We start from the raw sequence: 24,351 nt of genomic DNA on the forward strand, positions 1-24,351 counted from the left end.
TTTCCAGGAAAATTGCTACTCTGGTAAGGATGACCTCACATTTATTAGATAATTCAGGAAGGTTTGAAAAACCTATTTAATGGGCATAAAACTAACTGAATTTCCATATGTATTCCTACAGAGCAATGCATTTAGCAGAAAATAGGCCGAAATGGATTTATAAGATGTTGGAGCTCTAAGCTATGGAGAAAGAAATCATGCTTATTTGTCTACTAAAGACATTGCCTTAAATTACCCCCATGGACCAAATACTGGCCAAAATTTGCATGTGATCAAGATGGGAATTTAAAACAAAGAAGAACATATTACCTTCTCATGTTCCTCTAGAGAATATGGTGTTTTGTTCTGTTCACTGTGCATAAAAGTTAGAAAGGAGCTGGAGTAGATCCAAAAGAGAGGCAGCCAAAGGGACAAGTACTATCCATTTGTTAACAAGACTCACAGTCACAGCCTGTAAAACCATGAAGGATGAACATGTATAATCTCATAAACCGTGAATTTTTCAAACTAAGAAGCACTAGAAATGTGGCAGGCTCCCAGTTACTGTCTGAGGGGCTGATGGTTTTCCTGTGGCTGGAGTTTCAGAAACGACTGTGCCTTGTGATAAGTCATCTGCAGTAGCAGGAGTTAGAATCAGTGTCCCTCATAGCCTTATTGTCAGCATTACCTAGAGAACACAGCCTATGTGAGCAGCTGCCCTACCCTGCGAAGTCACAGGATCCAGCTTGCCCAGCTTCGATGGCATCATCATTGTGGACATTCACGTCCAGTTAATCACATCCATTCTTCTCCTAACACGGGATCATCTGAGCTTCCTTGGCCTGAGGATGCAATATATCTCCATCACTCAGTTCCCCCTCTCAGCTCTGACCGAGCTGAATTTGTAGCCTAGCTCCTAAGTCCCCAAGCAGCAAGGGTCTTCCAGACCCTCATTTCTACAGAGCCAAGTTTCTCTGTTATCCTGTGGTCACAGGACAGTCTCTGAATTTTGAAAGAAGTAAGGAATGTTAGGGCTCAACGTGACCTTCAAAGACCATGTAACCTATAGGTAAACTGTTGTCTAAGGTGGATGACCAACATAAAATGTTCGTTCTAAGGGTCACGTTTTGTGGTTTGCAAAATACTTTTATGTTAGTTATTTCATTTCATCTATACCCTGTGACTTACCATATGACAGATGAGAAAACTGAGCCTCAGAGAGATTAAATGACATTTCCAAAGTCACACAGCTCAAGATCAGTAGGACCAACATTTTCTCATTCTTGTTACAAAATTTCTTCTGCTGCCTTTCACTCACTTGGATGCTCACAGAAGAATAAATCACCAATTTTATGAACCAGGAAGATAAAGGATTACAGTAATAGAGTATTTTTTAGTAAAAAGAAAACTTATTGTTATTATGCAAAGCATAATTATTTAAAGAATGCTCAAGTAATCTTTTTTCTTATTTAATCTTTTTTAATTGAAGTGTAGTTAATTTACAATGTTGTGTTAATTTCTGGTATACAGCATAGTGATTCAGTTATGTTTTTATATATATAGATACAGGTATAGATATAAATACAGATTTCTTTTCATATTCTTTTTCCTTATAGGCCATTACAAGGTACTGAATATAGTTCCCTGTGCTATACAGTAGGACCTTGTTTATCTATTTTATATATAGTAGTTAGTATCTACAAATCTCAAACTCCCCATTTATCCCTTCCCACCCCCTTTCCTCCCTGGTAAACGTAAGTTTGTTTTCTATGTCTGTGAGTCTATTTCTGTTTTGTAAAAGCAGTAATAGAAAATTATACCAACAAGAGTTGTCATTGATCAGAGTACAAAGAAGGATGATAACAAAACAGCTAAAGTGTCTACATCACATCAGAATAAACCAATAAGGCTCTACAAATACTAGAATAAAAATCAATATTCTTAAACTTTCTCTTCTCATTGTGAGAGGTATAAGTGAAGAATCATAGCATTACCTACCTAGCTTTGCCTCAAAACTAAAACTCACCAGCACCACCGTCATCAGTCAGGCTTTGCATTTCACAGTATGTTGCATCAACCCTGGTACAGAAGGGAAGGCACTGTTACCCTACCTTTGCAAATGAAAAAGTTGCGGTTCAGAGGGGTTAAGTGTTTTTACCAGGTTGTAACAAAGCCACGTGTTCTGCCTTTCGATTTTGTGCTCTTTCTACACTGCCTCAGTTCAGCTTCTAGGACTGAGTCCAGGACTTCAACATGGGAGATTTGATTTTGGGAAGATGAAAATGCATGGGACTTTAATCATCAGCATCTGTCCCACCCCTGAAGCCAAGCCATTGATTAAATAAACTACCATACGTTTTTATCTTTCTAAAATCAAATCTCCCATGCTGAAGGCCTGGAATGCCTTTATAAACAGCATCTAGGAAATAAAAATGAACAAGAATATCAAGGTTATGGTATGATTTAATGAAAGATGGAGAGACTGAAACCTATAATATTTCTAAATGAACAACCTGTTAGATGGGGATCCCACAACCATAGCTCTAACTGATGTTTTCAGTTGGCTGAGACCAGAAAGGAAATATTCCAGCAAGACTCAGGAGGCCCAGAGGGAGTCAAATTGCCCCTCAAGCATTGATTTGTGATGCACATTGAGAAAATGTTTCTTTGACACCTTTAAATGAATCTTGAACCAAGCAAAATGCAGTGAATCATGGCAGAAGGACTTCCATAGTTCAAAACTATAAATTGTAAGCTCCATTTTCCAAAGATGAGAAGCGTTTAGGCATGCAATTCGTGTGTGCATGTCCCCAAACTTCCAGCCAGCTTTCAGAAATCATTAGCAGCTCTAGTCAGCCAGCCACAGAACACCAGTGGCATCAGAGATTTCACACATACACTCTGAGCAGTTATTTCCTGCAACTAATTGCTTTACAGATTGGCATCTTATCCACAATCTGCCAGGCGGCCCATGAATTAACATCTCAATCCAAATAGCCCTGCTTCAGTGGGATTTATGTCCCGATGTTATCCGTGCACAATAGGGCATCAGTCATTTTCTGCCCAAGGAGGGAATTTGAGAAATACCTGTGAGGTTTATGAAATAGGAGACCAGGCTTAGTATTTTTCTAACTGTTTAAATGAAGAAGTTGAGAGAAGGAAAAAAATCTGAAACTATTTGAAACAGATTGTGGTGTCTTCTGCTTTGCCTTGAAGTAACAGATGGATGGTATTTACTGATCTCAAAATTTCAGAAGAATTTTTATTTCCTCTCCAAGCAAACTCTCAGATGCCTTAATAAAGCAAATATTTGGCAATTTTCTGATGATCAGACACAAGGTAGATTTTCAAGGTTTAATATTTCTGGTTGGATTATTTGCACTTGACTCTATTAGCTGGATAATTGCCACGTCTCCATTTCAGCCGAGACTGTCTAGACAGTGTCAGCTGTTTCTCCTTCTATTCTAATATTCCCTAGCTGAGTTTTCTTTCCCCTAGTACTAATTAAGGTCACCTAGAAATTTTACTCAGCCTAGCCATAGCCTCTAAATAATTTAAGTCAATTAGAACATACTCCCTCTTTCTAATGGTCCAGTGTGTAGACAATTCATACTATTTTGCTTGTTTTCCTTCTTCTCCCTTTGCGTTATTTAACCAATCAAAGCTCAAACCTGCCTACTCTTGACTATTTTGCAAGATGTAGGAGATTGGACCCACTGCTCAGTGTATTTTCCATAGGTAGTCGTTCACTCTTTTAAAAACATTACTACATACCTGTCTCACATGAGGTACTATGCTAGGAACTGGGTCAGATTAAAATATGACTAATATATCACTCTAGTCTTCTGGGAGTTTATGTTCTAAGGAGGTGGGAGGGAGGGAGAGAATGGTCAAAACAGAAGTCAAAATAACAGAATAAGGCAGGCTGTGGTGAGTGCCACAGAGGTGGTACATACAAAATGGTCTGGTTTTAGTGGATGATGAAGAGATTGTTTCTAATGGGAGTGGTTAGGTATGGGAGATTTCAAAAAGTTGTTGATATTTGACATGGGCCTTAAAAAAAAGAAAACGATACCAACAGATGGAATTTATTCATTTATACCTTACTATGTCCCAGAAGGAACTTCAGAAACATACATACAATGCAATCAGATAAAGTAATGTTTAAACTAAGTGGGTGAGGAAATGGACTGAGGAGTTATAAAGGTTGAAAAGAAAACATGATGCTGGGAATGAGGTTGGTACTTAAAATAAGTCTCTTGTGGCACAGGATGCAGGCATAATTAGGGAGATTTTAATTATCTAGACCCGTCCTGTCCTCTCTTCAACTGTGGGTAGAAGATAATGAGCTCTCTGGCTGAAGGATCCATCACAGAAGGTAGCAGCTCTGTGGAAGCTCCATTCACCTATGTTCTTGTCCTGACACCTGTGTTCTAGGTCCTGGGATGGATCCGCAATGGGGAGTCAATGCTCAACGCCAGCCTGGTGAACGCCAGCTCTTTGTCTGAAGCAGAGCAACTGCAGCGGGAGCATGAGCAGTTCCAACTGGCCATCGAGGTAACACCCAAATCCGGCTATACTGGCCTCCCTTCCCCTTTCTGCTCTGCACCTTAGGCAGGATGATTCCTCAAGATGTGGGCACTTCTTTATCTATTGAAGTCATCACTCTTTCTAGTGAAATGGGCCAGGTAGCCTCCCTGTCACCCAAGAATTGATGGAGAAGTAAATGCAGTGGTTCAGCACCCCAAGGAAGCCTGGTATTAGAAGACAAGTATTCACACTACTAATGTGGATCTTTCTTATTTATTTGTAACTTTAACCTTCAAGGCTTGCAGTGCATTGAGTTTTTATATGTTAACGGACTACTCACCATGTGAGAAATGGGAAACTAAAAGTTCAGAAGTCACTTCTACTTGAAGATCACTCAGAATTGAGGATAAACCACTGCAGAAGTTACTAGCAAATTAGGATTCCATTTTTAAACATTTAGTTTACATGTAATATTTAGGTTCTACTGTCAGATTCTGCCTTTTAACAAGAGCAGCGCGCATGGGAGCAGACGGCTCTAGGTAGTATGCATCACTGAACTCAGTTATTCAGTTGTGCTAATGAAAGTCATATTTAAGGATTAAACTGAAACCAGAAATTCACCAACCAAGACTTGTTTTAAAGGCTATTTTAAAATAAAACTCCACTTAATGATAGTCTGATATAAACTTTGTCTTGCTTTAAATAATACCTTTAATTATCCTTCCTGCTAGAATATTTCCTTCCCAAAGAGACTTGAGCTGATTGCTTTAGAGTGACATGGGGAAAAGAGTAGGAAATGGGACATGGGCACTATGTTAAAAATAAAATAAGTTCAGCACCAATGGGAAAAGAGATAAATTACTTGTTCATTACTTGTGGTTTAGTATGAAACTCAGCCTACTTCTGAGTGTGTAAGAAATGCAAAAGTATTGTTTTCTACCAGAAAAAATACAACAATGATTAAAGATTTAACTGTGTATACCAGTAAGTATATCTTTAATACAGTAATCCAACAGATTTCTAGCCATTTTAAACTAGTATTGATTGATTTCTACTAATCTTCCAAGAACTATCTCGTATGTGAAAACATTTAAACATTGTCACGAATGACATATTTCTATAAGATGCCTGATATATTCTTAGGAACCATTGCTAGAATTAGAGTCCTGTCTGAGATTTGAGATTTAAAAATAAACTATATACCACACACGCAGCATGGGCAAATCATTTTCTAAGGAAGAACTAACCGGAGGAGAGAAGTTTTATCATCGTCAGCTGTCTCTGCTGCATTTTATTGGCATGCCCAAATATGAGAGCGTTAAGATCTATTCCTCGTAAAGGAGAAATCAGGACTGGGGTTATACTCAAGAATCAGGCACACAGTGGCACGGCCCCATAGAGAGGCAGCACTGAAGAGAATGATGAAGGTTGGGCAGTCATACTAGAGGCAGGGCATGGAGCTGTGAGGGATGCTAGGCGGAGAGAACACAGCCCTTGGCTATACCGCCTCCTTGTTTATCTTGAATGTGAAGGTTTACCTGCTTTGTTCAGGTAATTAAATTTTCAGTCCCTTAATCAAACGTTGGGCAAGTAAAACCATGACACCCTTGAGCATCTCAATGAGCAAGTAGAAAATAGTGGGTAAATGCATTAGCAGTGCTGTTGAAATGACTGAGTTCCACGTGACTTGTATACAAGTGCAGTGTTTGTATTAATTTGCATTAGATGCTGTTGCATCCTTACAGAATGGAGGCTCACTAAGCATATACATGTCTGTTTAATTTCATGGGTGCAACTTGATCAAATATCCTTGAAATCGATGTTGAGATATAGACCCCTGTAGAATTTATGTCTGTGGGCTCAAGAGGACAGAACAGGTGGGATTTCTGGAAGATCTTGGGAGTGGAAGGTAGGCAGGGTCTGCAGCATGGCTAGAATATTGAAGAGAACAGAACCGGAATTTCAACATGTGTTCCTTCTCCAGGTGGCCTTGGCCTTCTCTCTAAATGTGTCAGTTTAGACCAGGTTCTACACTGGGGGGAAATAGGCCAGGGAGGATTTAAGCAAGTTGAAAGGACATCTAACTAGTCTGGTTTGATTTAACCCATTTTGGTGATGTTCCTGGAGGCCTTTACAGTGATCACTGATAAGGAACATAATTCGACATTTTGGGCCCTAAGAAAGAACCTTGGGCTCCAGAAGGGAAAATAAAAAGCTATGGGTAAGATGATCAGATAATTTATTGTTAAAACTGAGACACTTTTAAGAATGAAGGAGGGATTTATTAATAACTAAGCCAGAAAAATCAGCAAATGCTAGAACTGTCATGGGCAGACCAAGATGTTTGCTCACCCTTGCTTGGGTGACATCATGAGTCTGAAGGTTTTGGTTTCCCCAGAGAAGGTCAGAATGTTTATCTGAAGGAGCCTTGGTTTCAGAAAAACTTCTCCAGGGCCATTCAGAGTGGAGAGTAGTACCCAGCACTCAGAGACATGGCTTTTTCAGCAAACCCAGGTTATTACTTGTTAGTATCCGAGATGTTGTGGCTGATGTGTCTTCAAGGACTGTGAACATCATAAAGACAGGCTTGATTTTAAAATCCATTTTTATTTGAAATCCTCTTATGCATTTTAAGCATAAGCATTATGGCAGAAATAGTAGTTAAAACTGGATAATAAATTCAGTTGATTTGGTTCAGTTTTCTTCCATGTACTCCTACTAAATATGAACATCCTCAATAATCCGTGTCTCCAAGGTACAGCACTCAGTAGGATTAGATAATGGTAGAAATAAATGCAAAATAATGACTCAAGCTTAGTAAAGCAAAGATTATGTCATATGAAGAAGAGTCTACAGTTTAGGAAAGTAAAGGGAAGAAGGGGCTCCCAGGACTATTAGATAATAATGAGTTTCAGAATAAGGAAAAGGATTTATTATATAGCATGAATTGTAGGAAAACTAAAGTTACTCCTCCAGTCTCAGAGAAAAAGACATGGTAACGAGTTTAGGATGACAATTATATGCTGGTTTCATATACTGAGGAGAGGCCAGATAATTATCATAATGACTAATGTTCATTTGGCGAACCTTCCTCTTCATGAGAAATTGTAGATACCTTTCTAATTGCTAGAGGTAAAATGATGTGGTGTGAAAGAGTGGAAAGGACATAGATTTGGGAATAGGTCACACCTGGTTTTATCACCTCCTTGGTTGTACATTTTTGGGCAAGTCACTTAACCAGCCTGAACCTCAGTTTCTTCATCTGTGAAGTGGGAATAATAATATCCACCTTGTAGTAGTGTCATGAGAACTAGAAAAAAATATGCATAAGTACAGTGCTTTGCACGGAGTATACACCTGCTGGTTAAATGACAGCTGTTAAAGTGATTTTTTTTTAAACAGTCCTTGCCTTGAGAGTTTCACCATCTAAGTATAGAAAATCAGCCAACTGTTAGATGAGTGATAATAGGCATTTAGAAGAGGGTCGTTTTTAGTGAGTCTCAGTCTGTCCAGAAGGGCTCTTTGAAGAAGGTTGGAACTGAGCTTTGTCTCCAAGGAAGACTGGAACACAGACAAGGAGAGACTATGGGGTGTTCCTTAAAGGCAGGGAGAATGAAGATGGCAAAGACAAGAAAGTGGTTCAATTGGTTTTGTAAGGAAGTTGTAGGTAATGATGTTATAGAAGTAATTGGGACCACAATGTGAGGGGCTTTTAATGAAATCCTCTAAAGTTTGGGCTTGATTTCATAGCAATGTGGGATCACTGAAAGCATCTAAATTGAGAGAGGGGAGTGATACTTGGAGCATAAAATTATAGTTTTAGCTATTGGAAAGGATGCTAGAAGTCACTTAATCTAAACACTTCCTATTGCAGAGAATTAATCTGTCAGAAGTGTAAGGGATGAGTTTGGCGGGTTAGTAATAGAAAGTAAGAAGACTAGTTGGGTGACCACCACAGCAGTCTAGGTATGAAGTGAGAGCAGGACTGGGATTCGGGGTGAGGACAGCAGGCAAGGATGATGACATGATTGTAATCCTAGGTGGCAGTGAGGAGGGCACCATCAACAGAAGGCGGACTGCAGTGGGAAGACTTTTAGGGGGAAGAGGAGTTTAGTTTTATATGTGGAGCTTGAGCAGGGCTGTGGGAGAAAGGTGGAGGCTTTGGTTGGGCAGTAAAGCCACTTGCATTCATTGGTGACGTTTCCTCCTCTCTCTTGGAAGATCTTTCATTTGTACTAACAATGCATCTTTGTAAGTGACTGACATGGGGCAGACAGCTAGATCATCCAAATCAGTGCTACTGACCTGGGTGAGAGGTGTGGCAGGCAGCTCACCGTCACATCCAAAGGCAGTTAAAGATGAGGGTCAGTTGTTGGGCGAGAGATAGAGACTGGAGGGTCATTTACAAAGAGGAGATGATAGAAGCCAAGGGAATGGATGAGAACTCTGCAGTAGTGGACAGAAACCAAGAAAGGACCTTGGGGTACCTCTGCATTTAGGAGACAGTAAAAGAAATTGGTCCCAATATGTAAAACAGAAAGAAGCCAGAGACTTGTACTGGGTCATTTCTGCCTGTTAGTTTACCTTTTCTAGCTTCATCCAGAAATTAGGAACCCAGATGCTAATGTGGTCAATCAGGACTGAAGGCTGACTCAGGGGCAAAGCAAGGGAATGAGGGAGTCTAGGTTACTATAGGAGATCGTGTTAACATAGCGAATACTGAGGACAGATTCAGGAGCAGGGGAAGGGAAGCCAGGAGGTGGCGGATAGACTGGGAAGAAGGCATAGGACTGTGTAGACTGCCGACTGGGATAAGGGTGAAGGGGGAGGTAGGGGTGAAAAGAGGAAGGGTCGTACTCCCATACGGGGAGTGCTGAATGGAGTGGCCTGGAGAATGGTCCCAGTGCTGCTGCCCACGAGGGCAGAAATCATTCAGGAGTAATTTACTGGGCTGCTAGCTGCCCTTTTCCACTGCCGGCTAAGCTATACTCTCCTCCAAGTGCAAAAGCCAAATTAGCACTGGGCCATGGGGTTGAAATGATCCCAGCAGCTGAGGTGAGGATCATATTACCTCTTTAAAAAAAAAAGTCATATGGCTCATCCACATCAGTCCTTTATTTTAATAAATTTTAAGCCCATTTGGCTCTCTCCCTGCCACCCAGTTTTCCAGCCTGTTCTCTTCACCTTAATGTGAACTGAGAATGCAAACCACATTTAGCCTGAATCAAAAAATAAACTTTCTACAATATATATTATCATAAAGGCAAACTTAAATAATGTAATAATGCAGGGTTATGTGTTGAGCTGAATTATCTACTGTGCTGTTCTGCTCCCTTGGTGAGGTAACTAAGAGATGGTGTGAGATGCTACTCTTCTGCTTATTAACCTGCCAAATTTCTTCCTTCTACTGGAATCCTTTTAAAACTGATCATTCATGTTAAAATGATTGCATTATTGGCTGAGATTTGTTACATGGGGATGTTTTTTATGCTCTATGTTTATTTGCTCTGTAAAATGGGACTACAGCAGTAATCTCCTTTGAAAACGCACAACGAGTTAATTTATAATTAGATTTGCAAAGGAAATTTAACTAATGTATGAATCAATCGTGGAGCATATTTATACATAACTGCATTTCACTAGCACAGCAACTGAAATGTCTTTAAAACGCAGAGTGATGCAAGTAGGAGAGAAGGAGTGGGGGCAGAAATTAAGGACCTGAGCAATTAGTTAATGAAAATGCATGATATACTTTTTCTAAATATGCTTTTAAAACAATGATATATTGAATCATCATGACAGCATGTTTGAATCAGTCATTTAAAGCTTTTTAACTTTTCTGCATCTTTCCACTCACGCCTCACTCCACCCCTTCCCATACCACGCCTGGGTCATTCCCACGGACCTCTCTCTCCTCCCCTTGTGCCCAGTCCCTCTTTCATGCCACTTCCTTGCAGAAGACACACCAGAGCGCCCTGCAGGTGCAGCAGAAAGCTGAGGCACTGCTCCAGGCTGGCCACTACGATGCCGACGCCATCCGGGAATGCGCTGAGAAGGTGGCCCTCCACTGGCAGCAGCTCATGCTGAAGATGGAAGACCGGCTAAAACTGGTCAATGCCTCAGTGGCCTTTTACAAAACTTCTGAACAGGTGAGAGAGAGGGTTGTGGACTGTGTGGGGCTGAGACTGATGGAGGGCTATTTTCTGCCTCACACTGCAAATCTGCTGAATCTTCCTGGCAAGAAGCCAGTCCTCTGAGCCTTTGAGAGTAGAAGAATGATTTGTGGAGACACTGCAGTTTGCTTCCTTATAATCCTTTCCATTAGAGGAGTGGACCTTGTGATTTGTTTCTTATAAATTTCTCAAATTCATCATATTTAGGCATTGAAGTGGAAACTGGGTAGGTTTACACCGAATGCTAAATTTGAGTGGTGTACCAGTTAGCTGTTGCCACAATGGTGGTGTGTAACAAATCACCCCCCCCCAAAACCAGTGGTATAAAACAATGAGAATTTATTTTTTGCTTAAGTATTTGGAGTTCAGCTGATCTTGGCTGAGTTTGGTAGAGCTAGGCTCCAAGCTGTAGACTGGGTCTAGATCTGTTTCCATGTCTGTTATCCTTCTTGATCAGCAGCTACTAAAGGCACATTTATAGTGAAAGGCAGGAGTGCAAGCATCCAAAATCTGCTGTGCAAGCACATTTCAAGTCTGCTTGTGTCACACGCTCTAGCCTCCTTTTGACGACAACTCACATGGCCAAGCCAGTATCAGTGAAACAGGGCAGCCTATGACTCCTATGAAGGTTGAGAGAGGAGAATGACAATTTGCTGAACATAATCTAATCTACCACAGTCAGGCGGTATGTACTGCTTGAAAAACACACAGCTCTTTTGCTCAAGGGGTTCCCAGTTTGATGGAGGAAACAGCTCTCTGTCATTGGAGAACTATGAGCCTAAATGGTAGGATGGTGCAGCTGGGGGAGAAAAGGCAAAAGATACATACAGCAGGGCCATAAAGATGCAACCCCATTACTAGTATTTCTGTACAGCAGTATGCACAAGGGCTAAGAGGATTTTTAAATGATTTGGGTGCTGTTAGGGAATTATCTTTATGAGATAGAGGTTTAAGATAGGAGTAATTTTATTCAGCATAAAATACTTTCCTCATTCAAATCAGTCCTTGATAGAAATTGATCAGAGAAACATTCTCCTCTGGGTGACTTACAGGGACCATGGGAAAGTCTATTTCGGAGCAAAGGTAACATGCCTGTTAGAGGGCCCTGCAGCCAGTGTTCATCTTACACCTTCTCTCAGACCTCCTTCCAGTAATTCAGAGAGATGATGCCTTTGATTCCACGGGAGAGGGAGCAGCAGACTAACATGACAGAGAGCTTCCCCAGTTGATGTATAAATTCAACACATCCCAGTCACATCCCAGCAAGCTTCTTTTTTATTTTAGAAATTGATGTGCTGATTCTAAGATTTACATGGAAAAGCAAAGAACCTAGAATGACCAAAATAATCTTGAAAAGGAAGAACAAAGTTGGAGGAATTACACTACTTGATTTTAAGACTTATTCTAAAGCCGCGGTGATCAAGACAGAATGGTATTTGTGTAAGAATAGACACAGTGGAACAGGATAGAGGTTCCAGAAGTAGATCCACATATATATAGTCAGTTGATTTTTGACAAAGCAATCCAATAAGTGAAGTCGTTTCAACAAGTGGTGCTAAAGAAGTGAATATCCATATGAAAAAAAATGAGGCTCAATCCCTGCCTAACATCACATGTGGATTTTAATTTGAGATAGTTGAAGATGCTGAAGGGGACAAGGCACTAGATTAAGAGTCAGGAGGGGGAGGCTATAACACAGTGATAGAGCACGTGCTTAGCATGCACGGGGTCCTGGGTTTGATCACCAGTACCTCTGTTAAGAAATACATAAATAAACCTAATTAGTTAGCACCCCCTGAAAAAAAAAGTAAAACAAAAATTTTTTTTTGAAAAGTCAAGAAATTTGACCTTGAACTGACCTTGCCAAAGGTCACTTTATCCCTCTAGATTTTTTATTCTTCACCTATTAAATTAGAGGACTAACACTGGATAATTTTTCCATTTCTTCTAGCTCCCAAACTGATTGGTTTTAAGTCCGATACTATCATGGGACAGATGTTAAGTACTCATTTTCTTAAAGTTTTTGTGTGTACATAATCTGTTTTTTCTGAAGATATCAGCCTCCTGCGTGTTTTCATGCCTTGCCACAAGAGCAGTGTGCGGTGCTAAAGAAACCAGCTAGAGTTCAGGGACAAGCCTTCTCACGACATAGGAAGCATGTTGGCTATGAGGGTGTTCTTCTTGGGACATCTTGCAGCTTATTTTTCAGCTCAGTTCATAACTCAGTAAGCATCCTAGCCAATGCCACCAAAAGGGATGACTTTCTCAGACAGAGGAGGCCAAGGATAGTTAGAGCTGCTCTCCTCTGCTGTCATGGCCAGGTATGTAATTACAGCCTATTAAAGGAAGGTATAGAGATTAGTTCCTATTTTCTGCATCCTTCCCTCGACTCTGACCCTAGGCTGCCCTGGGTCTCCTACTGCCACACCTAACCTGACTTACCTTCCAAGCCTCCATTTGAAATGCTTTTAGCCTTTTGAGTATGTTTAGAGCTGAAAGACTTCTTAACCATCTTTTAGGTTAACCCAAATTTGTTATCCCTCTGAAGGAAATGTACATTTTGCAACAGCAGGCCTGGAGACATCATTGGCTTACAGCAGTACCTTGAAACACTTTGGCTGGGATATTTTTCTCCAGGGAGGGGAAAGTTAGCATTCTTTTGTAGCCTTTAAGTCATACAACATAGGCAACTTCCTTCTTTACCTCTGCTTAAAGCTACTTCCTTCAAATACTGATGGTTGAACAATCCAAGGGTCTTCTCCAAACCTCCTTTTCCTGTTCTACCTATCATAGAGGTTATAGCAATATCATATATATAAACACTTTGAACCCCCCCCAAATTACTAGTCTCTCTTCCTTTCTACCTCTGTATCCCATCACTAGGTGATGTCATTAACCCCCATAGCTTCAGCCTTCAACCATCAACTGTCAGAAGATGATTCCAAAATCTGTATCTCAGTAGTAATTTGTCTCCCAAGCTCCAGACGCTGGATTCTTACCACCTCTTGGACTTCTCTTAGATGTCTCAGGGGCACTGCGTACCTAAGTTTACAAATTGAATTTCCAATGGAAAAACATCACTTGTGCAAGAACCTCTTGGCTAAAGGTCCTCATAAAATACTTCTTAAATGATTAATTTACTGAGTCTTTTCCTCTATGATTCATTAGGTCTGTAGTGTCCTGGAGAGCTTAGAACAAGAATACCGGAGAGATGAGGACTGGTGCGGTGGACGAGATAAACTGGGGCCAGCGGCAGAGATCGACCACGTCATTCCACTCATTAGTAAACATCTGGAGCAAAAGGAGGCCTTTCTTAAGGTCAGAGCACATTGTCATCCAAGGTCTGGGATTTTAGCCTTGTTTTTCATCTACTGTCTCCCTCTCTCCCCTCTCTTCACCTCCACCACCGCCACCACTACCATCATCACCTCCACATCCTCCTCCTTTCTGACTCTGTCTCTTTCTCTCTCTCTCCCTGCTTCATGTGGGCTTCCCACACCCCTGCTTTTTCTAGCTTATCTAAAAGGAGGCATTTGTAGAACAGATATTGGCTGGTTAATTTGAAAGGTTGAAAGGTTACACTTGAAACATTCTTTATTCCTCTCAGCACTTTTTGTATAATTAGGCAATTCAGATGCACCATTTCTGCTGGTGCTGTGTACAAATATCCTGATATCCCATTGATGTTAAATGAGAAAAATACACAATTTTACTCAGTTATGTTTTGACTATAAAAATATTTCTAATTGAAATAAATAAGCCTAGATAGAAAAGTATTAAAATACAACTTTTATAAATGGATGATGCAAAATTTAGGGCAGGAACTGAAGAAATAAATTTAGACATCTTACTTATCAATCTAGCAGTTATCGGTTACCAGTCAATATAACACTGTTTATTCTACTGGGTAGAGAGAGAAATACCTTATCTTGTTTGTTCTGTTTTTAAAGGACCCCTGGCTCCCCAGGGAGGAAGCACAGGCCTGCTCTGAACAGCTTTCAGCTGGTGTGGGACGGCCTCCTAAGCCTCTTTCCTCCTGCTTTGATCTTCTGTCTGACAGAGCCTTCTATGTTAAAATGTATTTAAAGGCTCCATTTACTCTCAGATTCCTTGCTTTCATGTTCTGCGTCCTCTCAGGTTACTGAAAGTACAAAAGAGAATTTTTGTACCCTGACATGTTGCCACTGATTTTCTACAATTCTGTAATTAACTAACTGCCTTTCTTTTATTAGGGATTTTCTCTACTTGACCACCTCTTTAAGTTTTATTTTCATTCTTTTTTTTAAGACAGCCTCCCCCTGCCCTTCTGCCATCTCTCTGGTATCTGCACCTGCATTTGATCAGAACCCTTAGTAATCAGCTCTTACTCATAAGATTAAATAGAAATTCTTCCATACAGGGCTTAAGATGATTTTAAAAGGCTTCCCTATTATAAAACAAAGTTTAAAATCAAAACAATTTAAGTAGAGCATATCAAAGATTTTCAATAGAGGTATAAAGGTATTTCTTCTTAAAATTAAATATTTTTTGAAAGAAGGGGGAAAGAAAATGTTCTGGTCTGGTGTTTTCTGTATGTACCTTAAACCATAGCTGAGAAACTCCCTACTGTGGGAATGACGTGCCCAGTGGACAGAAGATCATCTCCATTTGTATACATTAGTTCCTCTATTTTGGATTCCTTAGCTTTGGACCACTTTCCAGCTGTTAAATTCTCTTCAGAGTGGATGGACCCACCAGCAGTCTTTTACTAGAGCATCCGGAAGCCATTATTGCTAATGCAACATTGAAAAGAATTTTTTACCATATAATTTGTATTATCAGATGCTAAGTGTAAAAAGGTTTAAAATTTAACAGTTTTCTTTAGAGATAATTCAGTTCTGAAAACTGTGGGTTAAAAATTAATGGACTAGCACGTATTACTTCTCCAATGGAGAAAAATTCTGCTTTTTAAAGAAATTCAGAAAAATGTATGGTCTTGAGGAAAAACTAGAAGTACTTTGTCAGTGGATCTAGGTTCTAGCCCTGACTTGCTTCGTGACTCCTGCCTTTGCTGGGCCTCGGCCTCCTCCCTGGGTCCAAGAACAAGGGACAGACCTACCCTTTTTGCCACCCGCTGCTGTTGTGAGTCTTAAGCGGTGGTCCAAGGGCTCTTACTCCTTTCCATGATAGATATTTCCCAGCAATAGGATGTTTATTAGCGTTTTGATGGACAGATAAGTTTTTAAAATGTGGATACCTTCCATTTAGATTTGGGACATATGGTTAACAGGTTTGTTTACTAAATTTGCTTTAAGTCTAAATTAAGCTAATGTTGAAGTGGCTTCCACCAGTGTTCATACATGAGACATTGTGGTGGCCGAGGGAAGCCAGCCTGAGAGTGAACGTTAGTCAGACTGAATCAGCACGCAGTAGTCAAGGGGGCGCTGATCTGATTTTTGTCTGTGATGGAAAGGGGAGAGGCACAGGGCAAAGTTCTTCTTTACTCAGTACGAGAGTGAGTGAGCGTCCTGCATTGGAACTGGTCCGTGAACCAGAAGTGGGCCCCGGGCTCACCCACAGCTCCTGAAGCCTCATCACAGGCACCCCTTCTCCAGGGTCTTAGATCATATGCACCTGCTGGGCTGGGACTTAACGTGTGGCGCTTCACACCCTGTCTCTGTCAGGCCTGCACCCTGGCGCGGCGGAACGCTGAGGTGTTTCTCAAGTACATCCACAGGAACAACGTCAGCATGCCCAGCGCCGCCAGCCACACCAGAGGACCTGAGCAGCAAGTGAAAGGTCAGTCTGAGCCCCGCTGGCCTCGAGCCGCGTCGGCCGCCCAGACCAGCGGCTGTGTACCTGGTCTCCACGCCACCTCAGATTTCCCGGTCCTTCTGCCTGGAGAAGAGAAAGTGTGGTGTGGGATGTATGGGCAGTGGCGAGTCATGGGCAACTTTTTAACATGCATCAAGATTTGGAATGGAAACATGACGATAAAAATTTCCCCAAAGCTTTTCCATTTATCTTAGCATCTAGAGCAGCGCTAACAGAATTAATAGGACAAATATTAATAGAATAAATGGTCTACACAGCTTTACATGCCAGTATCATAGCCACTAGTCACATGTGGCTGTTGAGCATTTGGGATGTGCCTAGTGCAACTAAGGGACTATGACATAATAGCCAAATGTGGCTGACACTGAATAGCACAAGACTGAGGTATCTCACAGCCTGGGAATAAGGCAGGGACTGAGAATCATAAAACCACATTCTAATCCTGGGTTTATTACCTTCTGCCTAAGTTTTTAAAACTTCAGTTTTCTTTTTTAATTATTCTTAAATAATGAATTTATTTTTCACTATAACTTAATAACAGTTGCAAAATAGAGGGAAAGGTTTTCTTATTTAAAAATGAAAGACGATGTCTAGACTCTTGATGCTCAAAATGTGGTCCCCAGACCAGCAGCACTGGCATCACTTGGGAGCTTGCAAGAAACATAATCTCAGGCCCCACTTAAACCTACTGAATCAGAACCTGCATTTTGGCAGGAACTACCCCATCCAACCCCAACCAGGTGATTTTTGTGCACATAAAATTTAATTAAGTGCTGGCCTAGATAATCTCTAATATCTCTCTGAAGTCTATAAAGTCTATAATTGTATGGGGAAAAAGTCAGTAACCTTTAAAATTGCTCATTAGCTGACCACGTTAAGCTTAAATTATTATTGGTGGACTCACATACTCGAGACCTTGCAGAAATTAGCCTTTGAGTGGGTGAAGAATTTAACAAATGTCATCTTGACACAGCAGAGAAATGCAACCCCGGAGACAGAGGCTAGGGAGGGAAGTGACACTGACTTGGAGTGAGGAGTTCGGACAGTCTTGGAGAGCTGCGAGTGGACAATGGGAGGCTCTGATCTTGTTTAGGAAGGGCCTCTCTCCTGCTCAGAGAGCCCAGGAGGTGGGAAGATCAGAGGCCACTGGGAAGAATTAAACTTAGGAATCAAAGTTCCTTGCATAGGAGAGGGAAGCAGAATTCCTTTTCCAGATGTGCTGCCTTATTTATGGCTAAGAGGCTGGTATTATGTCACCTTCCCCTTCCTACATATTTTCAAAGCGTATGTTCTGATGTCCAAATGCAGGTGGCAGCTTGGGTGAGGCCAGCTGCCTGCTGAGAGTGCACGCCCCAGCTCCTCCCTGGTGTGCCAAGAGAGGTGACCACCCAGAGAGAGCAGGGTGTGCTACAGCTTCGTGGGGCCTGGACAGGGTTTACCCACAGGAAGCCTTTCAAGAAGGGGCAAAAGTAAAACCTGAGACTCATTAGGATTTTCACCTGAGCTGGGTTGATTCAGCCACCATAGAGGGACCTCAATAAACAAAGCTTGGACTAGGAGGAAAAAAGACTAGAGGAAACATAGGTTCCCACTGTCTGTGCCCAGTTGAAGCCTCCACCTGAGCAGGGACCTATAATCTCTCCTATATCCCTTTCCTTTTGCCTGTTGCCTGGGCCCAAAACCAATGCCACTTATTTTAAGTTTTTGTTACACGGGCAATTATTGCTATATAACGACCACAAAAATTCAGAGGCCAACAACTGTAAGCATTTGTTGTTCAGGTGACTGTGCATTGGCTGGGGACCAGCAGTCTTGGCTGGGCTTAGCAAATGTGGTTCTGCTTGAGGCTACAGGTATGGCTGGCTTGGCTCCTTCACTGCAGGTTGGGTTCTTGTCTGCTCTGTGGAATTAATTCTGGGACCTTGCTTGAAGGGACAGCAGTTACCCAGGAGAACTTCTTATAGTGGTGATGGCAGAAGTACAAAGGGCAAGGTCACAAGCACAAGCACACTTCAAACCCCACCTGGGTCCTATCTATTAACAACCCGTGTGACAGAGCAAGTCACATGATGGGGTCCAAGGTCAGGGGTTAATGAGTACCCTTTGTCCCTTTGGGGAGAAATTAAAAAGTTACATGATAAGGGTGAATAATTGGGACCCATAAAAGCTCTCAGCCTAAGAGAGGAGAGACAGATTCTATCCTTAGAGAGTCAGACTTCCATGGGGCATGAAAGGTACACAAAATCAACAAAAAACTTCTAAGTACAAGCACTGCAGTTTGGGTTGGGTCCTATTCATAGAGCACAGTAACTTGTGCTTTCGAGCTCCGGTGACCTAGGAGACCAAAGTGGCTAAGAACTCGGGCTCTGAAGTCAAGCAGCTCCACCCTTTTCTGTCTGAATGACCCTGGGCAAGGTAACCATCTTCTCTAAGCCTCAGTTTCTTCGTCTGTAAAATGGAGATAACAGTAGTACATGCATCATGAGGTGCTGTGAAAATATGCACCTGCCACATAGTGAGCACTTAATAGACATTATTTTTCATAGCATCATTATTGTGTATTTTATTAGTATATAATGCACTTAACAGGAAGCAGAAGAAGACAAACAATACAAAGTAAATTTGATTGCTTCAAGCTTCGAACATACTGTTAAACCCTTAGGAAATCTGTCCATGCAGCTCCTAGAACAACAGGAGAAGTAGTGGGGATGATGACGCGCATAGCGCCTCCCATGGCCCACCGTGGGGCTACCGGCCGACATGCACATCCTCACACTCACTGTCATTAGAGGTAACATGAGGGACAGATTTTAGCTTGTTTTATGATCAGTTCTAAAACAACATGGAAATTTGGGCCTAGAGACATGACTCCGTGGTGACATGATTCTAACACAGCTTCCCTCTGCCCACAATTCGGAAGTGTTAAGATTGAGGTTCTGATGTTAGAGTGCTGAGCGCACTGGCCTCTCGTACAGGGCAGAGAGTGTGGTCTGTGATGTGGGTCATCCATGCAGTCATCCCAGTCCTCAGCCCTCTGCTCCCTCCCTCCCTCTCTGAGAACCCCTCAGGAATGCCTGGGATCCCTGTCAGGTCCTTTCGCTCTCCGAGGCTACAGTTGAATTAGTTATTATTTTGGGAACCTACACTTCCCGAGGTCTCTTACCATCAAGGACTAGCTTTGGTGTGAAGAGAATCAGGGTCACTTTTAAGTCACCCTGGGGACATCCTCTTCCCCCTTTATTGATGGAACCTCATCACCAGGTCCTCTTCCCAGACCTCCTGATCGTCTCTCCCCTGGGAAATTCTCTCTGGACTGAGCGATTGCTCCCTTGCTTCTGGTGCCTGGATTAGTCCTGTGGGGAGGCTTGAAGGTCACAGTTATCTGGCACCTGGGATGTGGGGCTGAAGCGGTTGGTCAGATTTGTTCAGGGCCTTCCTGTGACCAGTGCCCGTCTCTGCCCTGCAGCCATCTTGAGTGAGCTCTTACAGAGGGAGAATCGTGTCCTGCACTTCTGGACCTTGAAGAAGCGGCGGTTAGACCAGTGCCAGCAATACGTGGTGTTTGAGAGAAGCGCTAAGCAGGTATGTTCAGAGCTTTCCCTACTTCGCCTCAGTTCTGGGGGCCATGCAGAGGCCCAGGTGACCAAGACTGGGGCAGTCCAGAAGAGGGTCAGAGCAGAGGCGGAGTAGAGATGGGAGGTGGGGATGAGGAGAGGGAAAAACAGGCTGTCACTGACCAGGCATTCAGCCTTCACCAAGCACTCTCTTCAGAGTTTGGTACCAGGAGTTGGGAGAAGATGCTGGGGGCAGATTGTTACTAACTCATGGGTGATACTGGGCCTGGCCTCGAAGATTCCCCATTAATGAACAAGACACTCTCTTTGCTGGTGGGATGTTCCAGGTCTAACAAGGGAGGGCTCATTCATAACATCAACTTCCAGACTAAGTACTGATGGAATCATGCCAGCATTTCCCAGATCCATCATGTTGTCCCAAATCACAAACCTTCACATCAGACCATTAGCATGTTTTCCTGCTAACAGCTGGCTTTCAGGGGCACTGAGTGGATTGTTTCCTCCCACAGGCGCTAGACTGGATCCAAGAAACAGGTGAATATTACCTCTCAACACATACCTCCACCGGAGAGACCACAGAGGAAACTCAGGAACTGCTGAAAGAATATGGGGAATTCAGGGTGCCTGCCAAGGTAGGAAGCATCCCAGAGCCTTCCCCACATCCACACAGCACTGCCCGGGCTGGTCAGTCTCACATTGTGGAAGGGAGAACAGCCTCTATATGCAGAAGGGCTTGACCACAGAGGCATGGGGGGAAGCACAGGTAGGATCATCTCCTTGGAAACCTCAACATCCAAAGAGCTGCAGCTGCTGGGCAGAGGCTCTGCAGGCAGGAAATCAGCTCCTGCATGCTGTGCTTCCAAACAGTGCTCATCTTCGTGCTTCACACTCTGGAATCTGCTGTGTTCTCTCAGACCAAATATGGCGAGGGAACGCATTTGTGTGAAATGCACATTGCTTGTGGGAAGATCTGCACCCAGCCGTGGATTCTTGGCATTTGAATGGCTTAGGACGTCCACCTTACGGGAAGGGCCAGTGGCCATGGGTGGGTTCACAAGGCAGGTGAGTTTAGTTCTGGAGCTGATGACTTCCATCTGGCCTCAGCCCTGCAGATGAGCCAGGCTGGGGTCTCTGGGGAGCAAAACACGCACTGGTGCACATACCACACACCCTCATGCCCCTGTTCACACTGAGGGGGACAATGCTGTCATGGGAGGAAATCTCCTTTTCATCTGTTCTCACAGCCAGGATTTGATCTGAGGATGCTTGGATTTGAATGAAATCTGATCTGTCTCAGTTCCCTCTTTGTAGCATCCTTGTCCCTCATGCTGGGCTCCCAGCCACAGAGGACCTTTCTTGGCATCACTGCCACGCATGACAGATGCTCTTCCCAGGGGGAGATCTGCTTTTGTGGGAATACCTGTCTTACCCAGAGATCCTCAGACACTACAGCAATAGTCCCTCTAGTTTGCTGCAACAAAATTAGGCCTTTAGCCTCATTCCAGAGCTAGTATTTCAGAAGTGCTTATCCACTTTGTGACTCCTACACTGTGAAGTTCTGGTAGTGGGGAACCTTCCCTGCATGCTCGCGAGCTTTTGGACCTCTTCACGCAATGTGAGAAGCTGTCAGTGCAGATAAGAGACCCATCTCACTACCAGCTAGAGCAAACAGCACTAGGAAGGTGGCAGATGCACAGAACCCTTTCCAAATCCAAGTGAAAATGGTTTTGAATCACCCACTTTGCATCTCTCTTTCCCTCTCCAATTAATGTCAACAATGACCCATGCATAGGCTGAATGGAATCAGGCCCACTGGTGTTCCTACTCACAAAGGATGGATCACAGCAGATACCCAGAGCTTCCTAGGATCAGACTCTGCCCTAACCAAAGAGGAAATGTGGAGAATCATTTAGTCAGTTTAACTTATCCTTCCTTTGCAATTCATCCATCCTCTTCCTGTCTTTCTCTTTTCTACTCACATTCTTACCACCATAATTGGGTTCCATGCTTTTCCCTTTCCTTCCTTCCAATCCTTCCTGCCCTTCACTGGTGTTCATCTTTAAGACACTCCTTTGGGCTATGACCACCTAGCTCAAGAACTTTAATGATTCTCCGGTGCCTTCAGGCTGACACTCAACAACTTCTACAACTGTGCCACCTTCCTGCCCCAGCTGTGTCTTCAGTTATTTGTTTGTGCAAATTTTATGCCCTCTGAGGGATCCAACATTTCCTTTCTTGTCTCTGTACCATTTCTTTTTCTCTGCCTAGAATACCCATCCCTTCCCTCTAGTTTTTACCTTTTAAAAAGATCCCACCTTTCTACCTCAGTGGCTCCTCCTGTGTGATCCTGCATACCTGCCAGGGTACCATCTGGCCTGGCTCTGTGCTGCAGCTGTGGTCGGTATAACCCTCAAGGCACCAGGCATGGACTGTCCTGTTCTCCCAGTGATCTCTGTGCAGTGTTGTCCCACAAGGACAAGAACTATGCTTTATTCACTTACCTAACAGTATCTTTTGCATTGAAGGGAGATTACAGATATTTGGGAACATAGGGGAAATAAGTTGTGGTAGGTTTCAACAACACTTCCTCCCCAAATCTCTTCTTAGTATGATTCTTTTCCTTTGGCTCTCTGTCTGTTCTCTCTCCCTCTTAACTATTTCCGTTAATGGGATGTCTGTCATCCTCCCAGCTATCATTTCCAAGTCTCAAGGCTATTTGTTATGAGAATATCTACAAGATAACAAACCCAGCTGGAGAGTTTCTGATGAAAAGCAATAACCTCGTGCCCCACCCAGTCCCACTTCCTCGAAGCAAATCTTTCTTAGCCAGCCATCTTTGGTTTTAGTCTTATGACCAATAAAGTGAATTTGAAATGAAAACCAAATTGACCTTAAACCATAAGACAGTAAGTATGGTGGACCTTATGAATGAGCAAGGCAATAAAGTATACTGAGTATATTAAAGTATTATACTCTGCTCCAAAGAAGTAGATCAAGTAGAAGAAACACTGAATATAAAAAGGTACTTTCTATATAGCAATGCACAAATGTAAGAATAAAAATGATAATACCTGAGGGTGGAATGGTTGGGTCATGTGCTGACTCTGTATTAACTTTCTGAGGAAATGCCAAACGGGTTTCCCAAGGTGTGTACCCCATTTTACATTCCCCCTGCAGTGTATCAGAGTTCTGACTTCTCCACATCCTCTCCAGCGCGGGCTATCAGCTGTCTTTTTATATAGCCATGCTAGAGGGTGTTAAGTCGTATCTCACCGTGGTTTTTATTTACATTTCTCAGTGAGAGATGATGTTGAGAAAACACTTTTTTAAACTGATTATTTTCTCTCTGAAATTGAAAGAAGCTCTGATATAAATGGACTAAATACTTCTTAACAAAAGAGAATTAGGTGGTAATGAAAGTGACTGGAGCCTTAGCTGAACTAAATTATGTCTTGGAATTCAGATAGCCAGCAAAAGGGAACCCTGGGCTTGTCAGAGACACACTTTCTATGAGAAAAGTAGAGTCTAAGCAGTTCAGATAAAAGATGGACGTGTTTCTGTTTCTGTAGCTCCTGTGTGGTGGACATTTTTGAAAAGTTTACTTTTTCATGCTTGTATATTGACAAACTCTCTCCTGTGTGGAATGTATATGAAGATACATCTCAAGAAACTGTTCACTCACACAGGGAGCTCAATAAGTTATACCTAAAAAGAATGTGTCAGTACATACAAGGGTCATATCGGCAATGCAAGGCCAATTGGAAGATTATAATGAGATTATAAGAATAATATCAAAAAGGCTAAATTTTAAAGACTTAATGAGATATCCTGAAGACACCAGAAGGGCTTTTTACAAATTGCATTCAGAGTAAGGTTCTCTGATTAGGGGAAGATGGTGTCATATTTACTGATTGAAGGAAGGAGGAGAAAGAAAAAGAAAAACAGAACTACTGAACTCGTATTTATCACCTCTGTCTTTCCCAGCAGATACCATAGAATTCAAAATGAAAGGGCAAAATACACATTAGGGGACACAAGAAGCCCAAGATAAGTGAGATGTCAGCTCCAAATTTCCAGGCCCAAATGAATTATACCCTCCCTTTGCCCACAAGTTTGTGTCCATACTTCTGAATCTAACACACAAGCACGTCTGACCCCCCTTTATCTGTCTATATAAGTCACTCTTCCTGGTGGCAAGACTTGAGTTTCAAACTGGCTTAGGTTACGAAGGGGAAAAGCTATTGTATGGCTGTATGTGGGAATAAAGAAGACAGAAGGTA

At 42.4% G+C, this 24,351-nt stretch overlaps 1 protein-coding gene across 20 annotated transcripts in view; it reads left to right on the forward strand.

The window, feature by feature from the left end:
- Window positions 1-24,351, forward strand: part of KALRN (kalirin RhoGEF kinase) — a 616,045-nt gene that overhangs the window by 353,031 nt on the left and 238,663 nt on the right. For 14 of the 20 annotated variants that reach the window (XM_032480687.1, XM_032480718.1, XM_032480571.1 and 11 more), the window contains exons 16-21: window positions 4,417-4,536; window positions 10,440-10,658; window positions 13,851-14,000; window positions 16,346-16,460; window positions 19,963-20,078; window positions 20,581-20,703. In XM_032480687.1, the coding sequence (XP_032336578.1) occupies window positions 4,417-4,536; window positions 10,440-10,658; window positions 13,851-14,000; window positions 16,346-16,460; window positions 19,963-20,078; window positions 20,581-20,703 (843 nt within the window). The remainder of the gene's footprint in view (window positions 1-4,416; window positions 4,537-10,439; window positions 10,659-13,850; window positions 14,001-16,345; window positions 16,461-19,962; window positions 20,079-20,580; window positions 20,704-24,351) is intronic. The other 6 variants (XM_032480702.1, XM_032480728.1, XM_032480598.1 and 3 more) reach the window with 1 other exon arrangement.

This window comes from Camelus ferus, chromosome 1, assembly GCF_009834535.1.
Source record: "Camelus ferus isolate YT-003-E chromosome 1, BCGSAC_Cfer_1.0, whole genome shotgun sequence".
Taxonomy (NCBI): Eukaryota; Metazoa; Chordata; class Mammalia; order Artiodactyla; family Camelidae; genus Camelus; species Camelus ferus.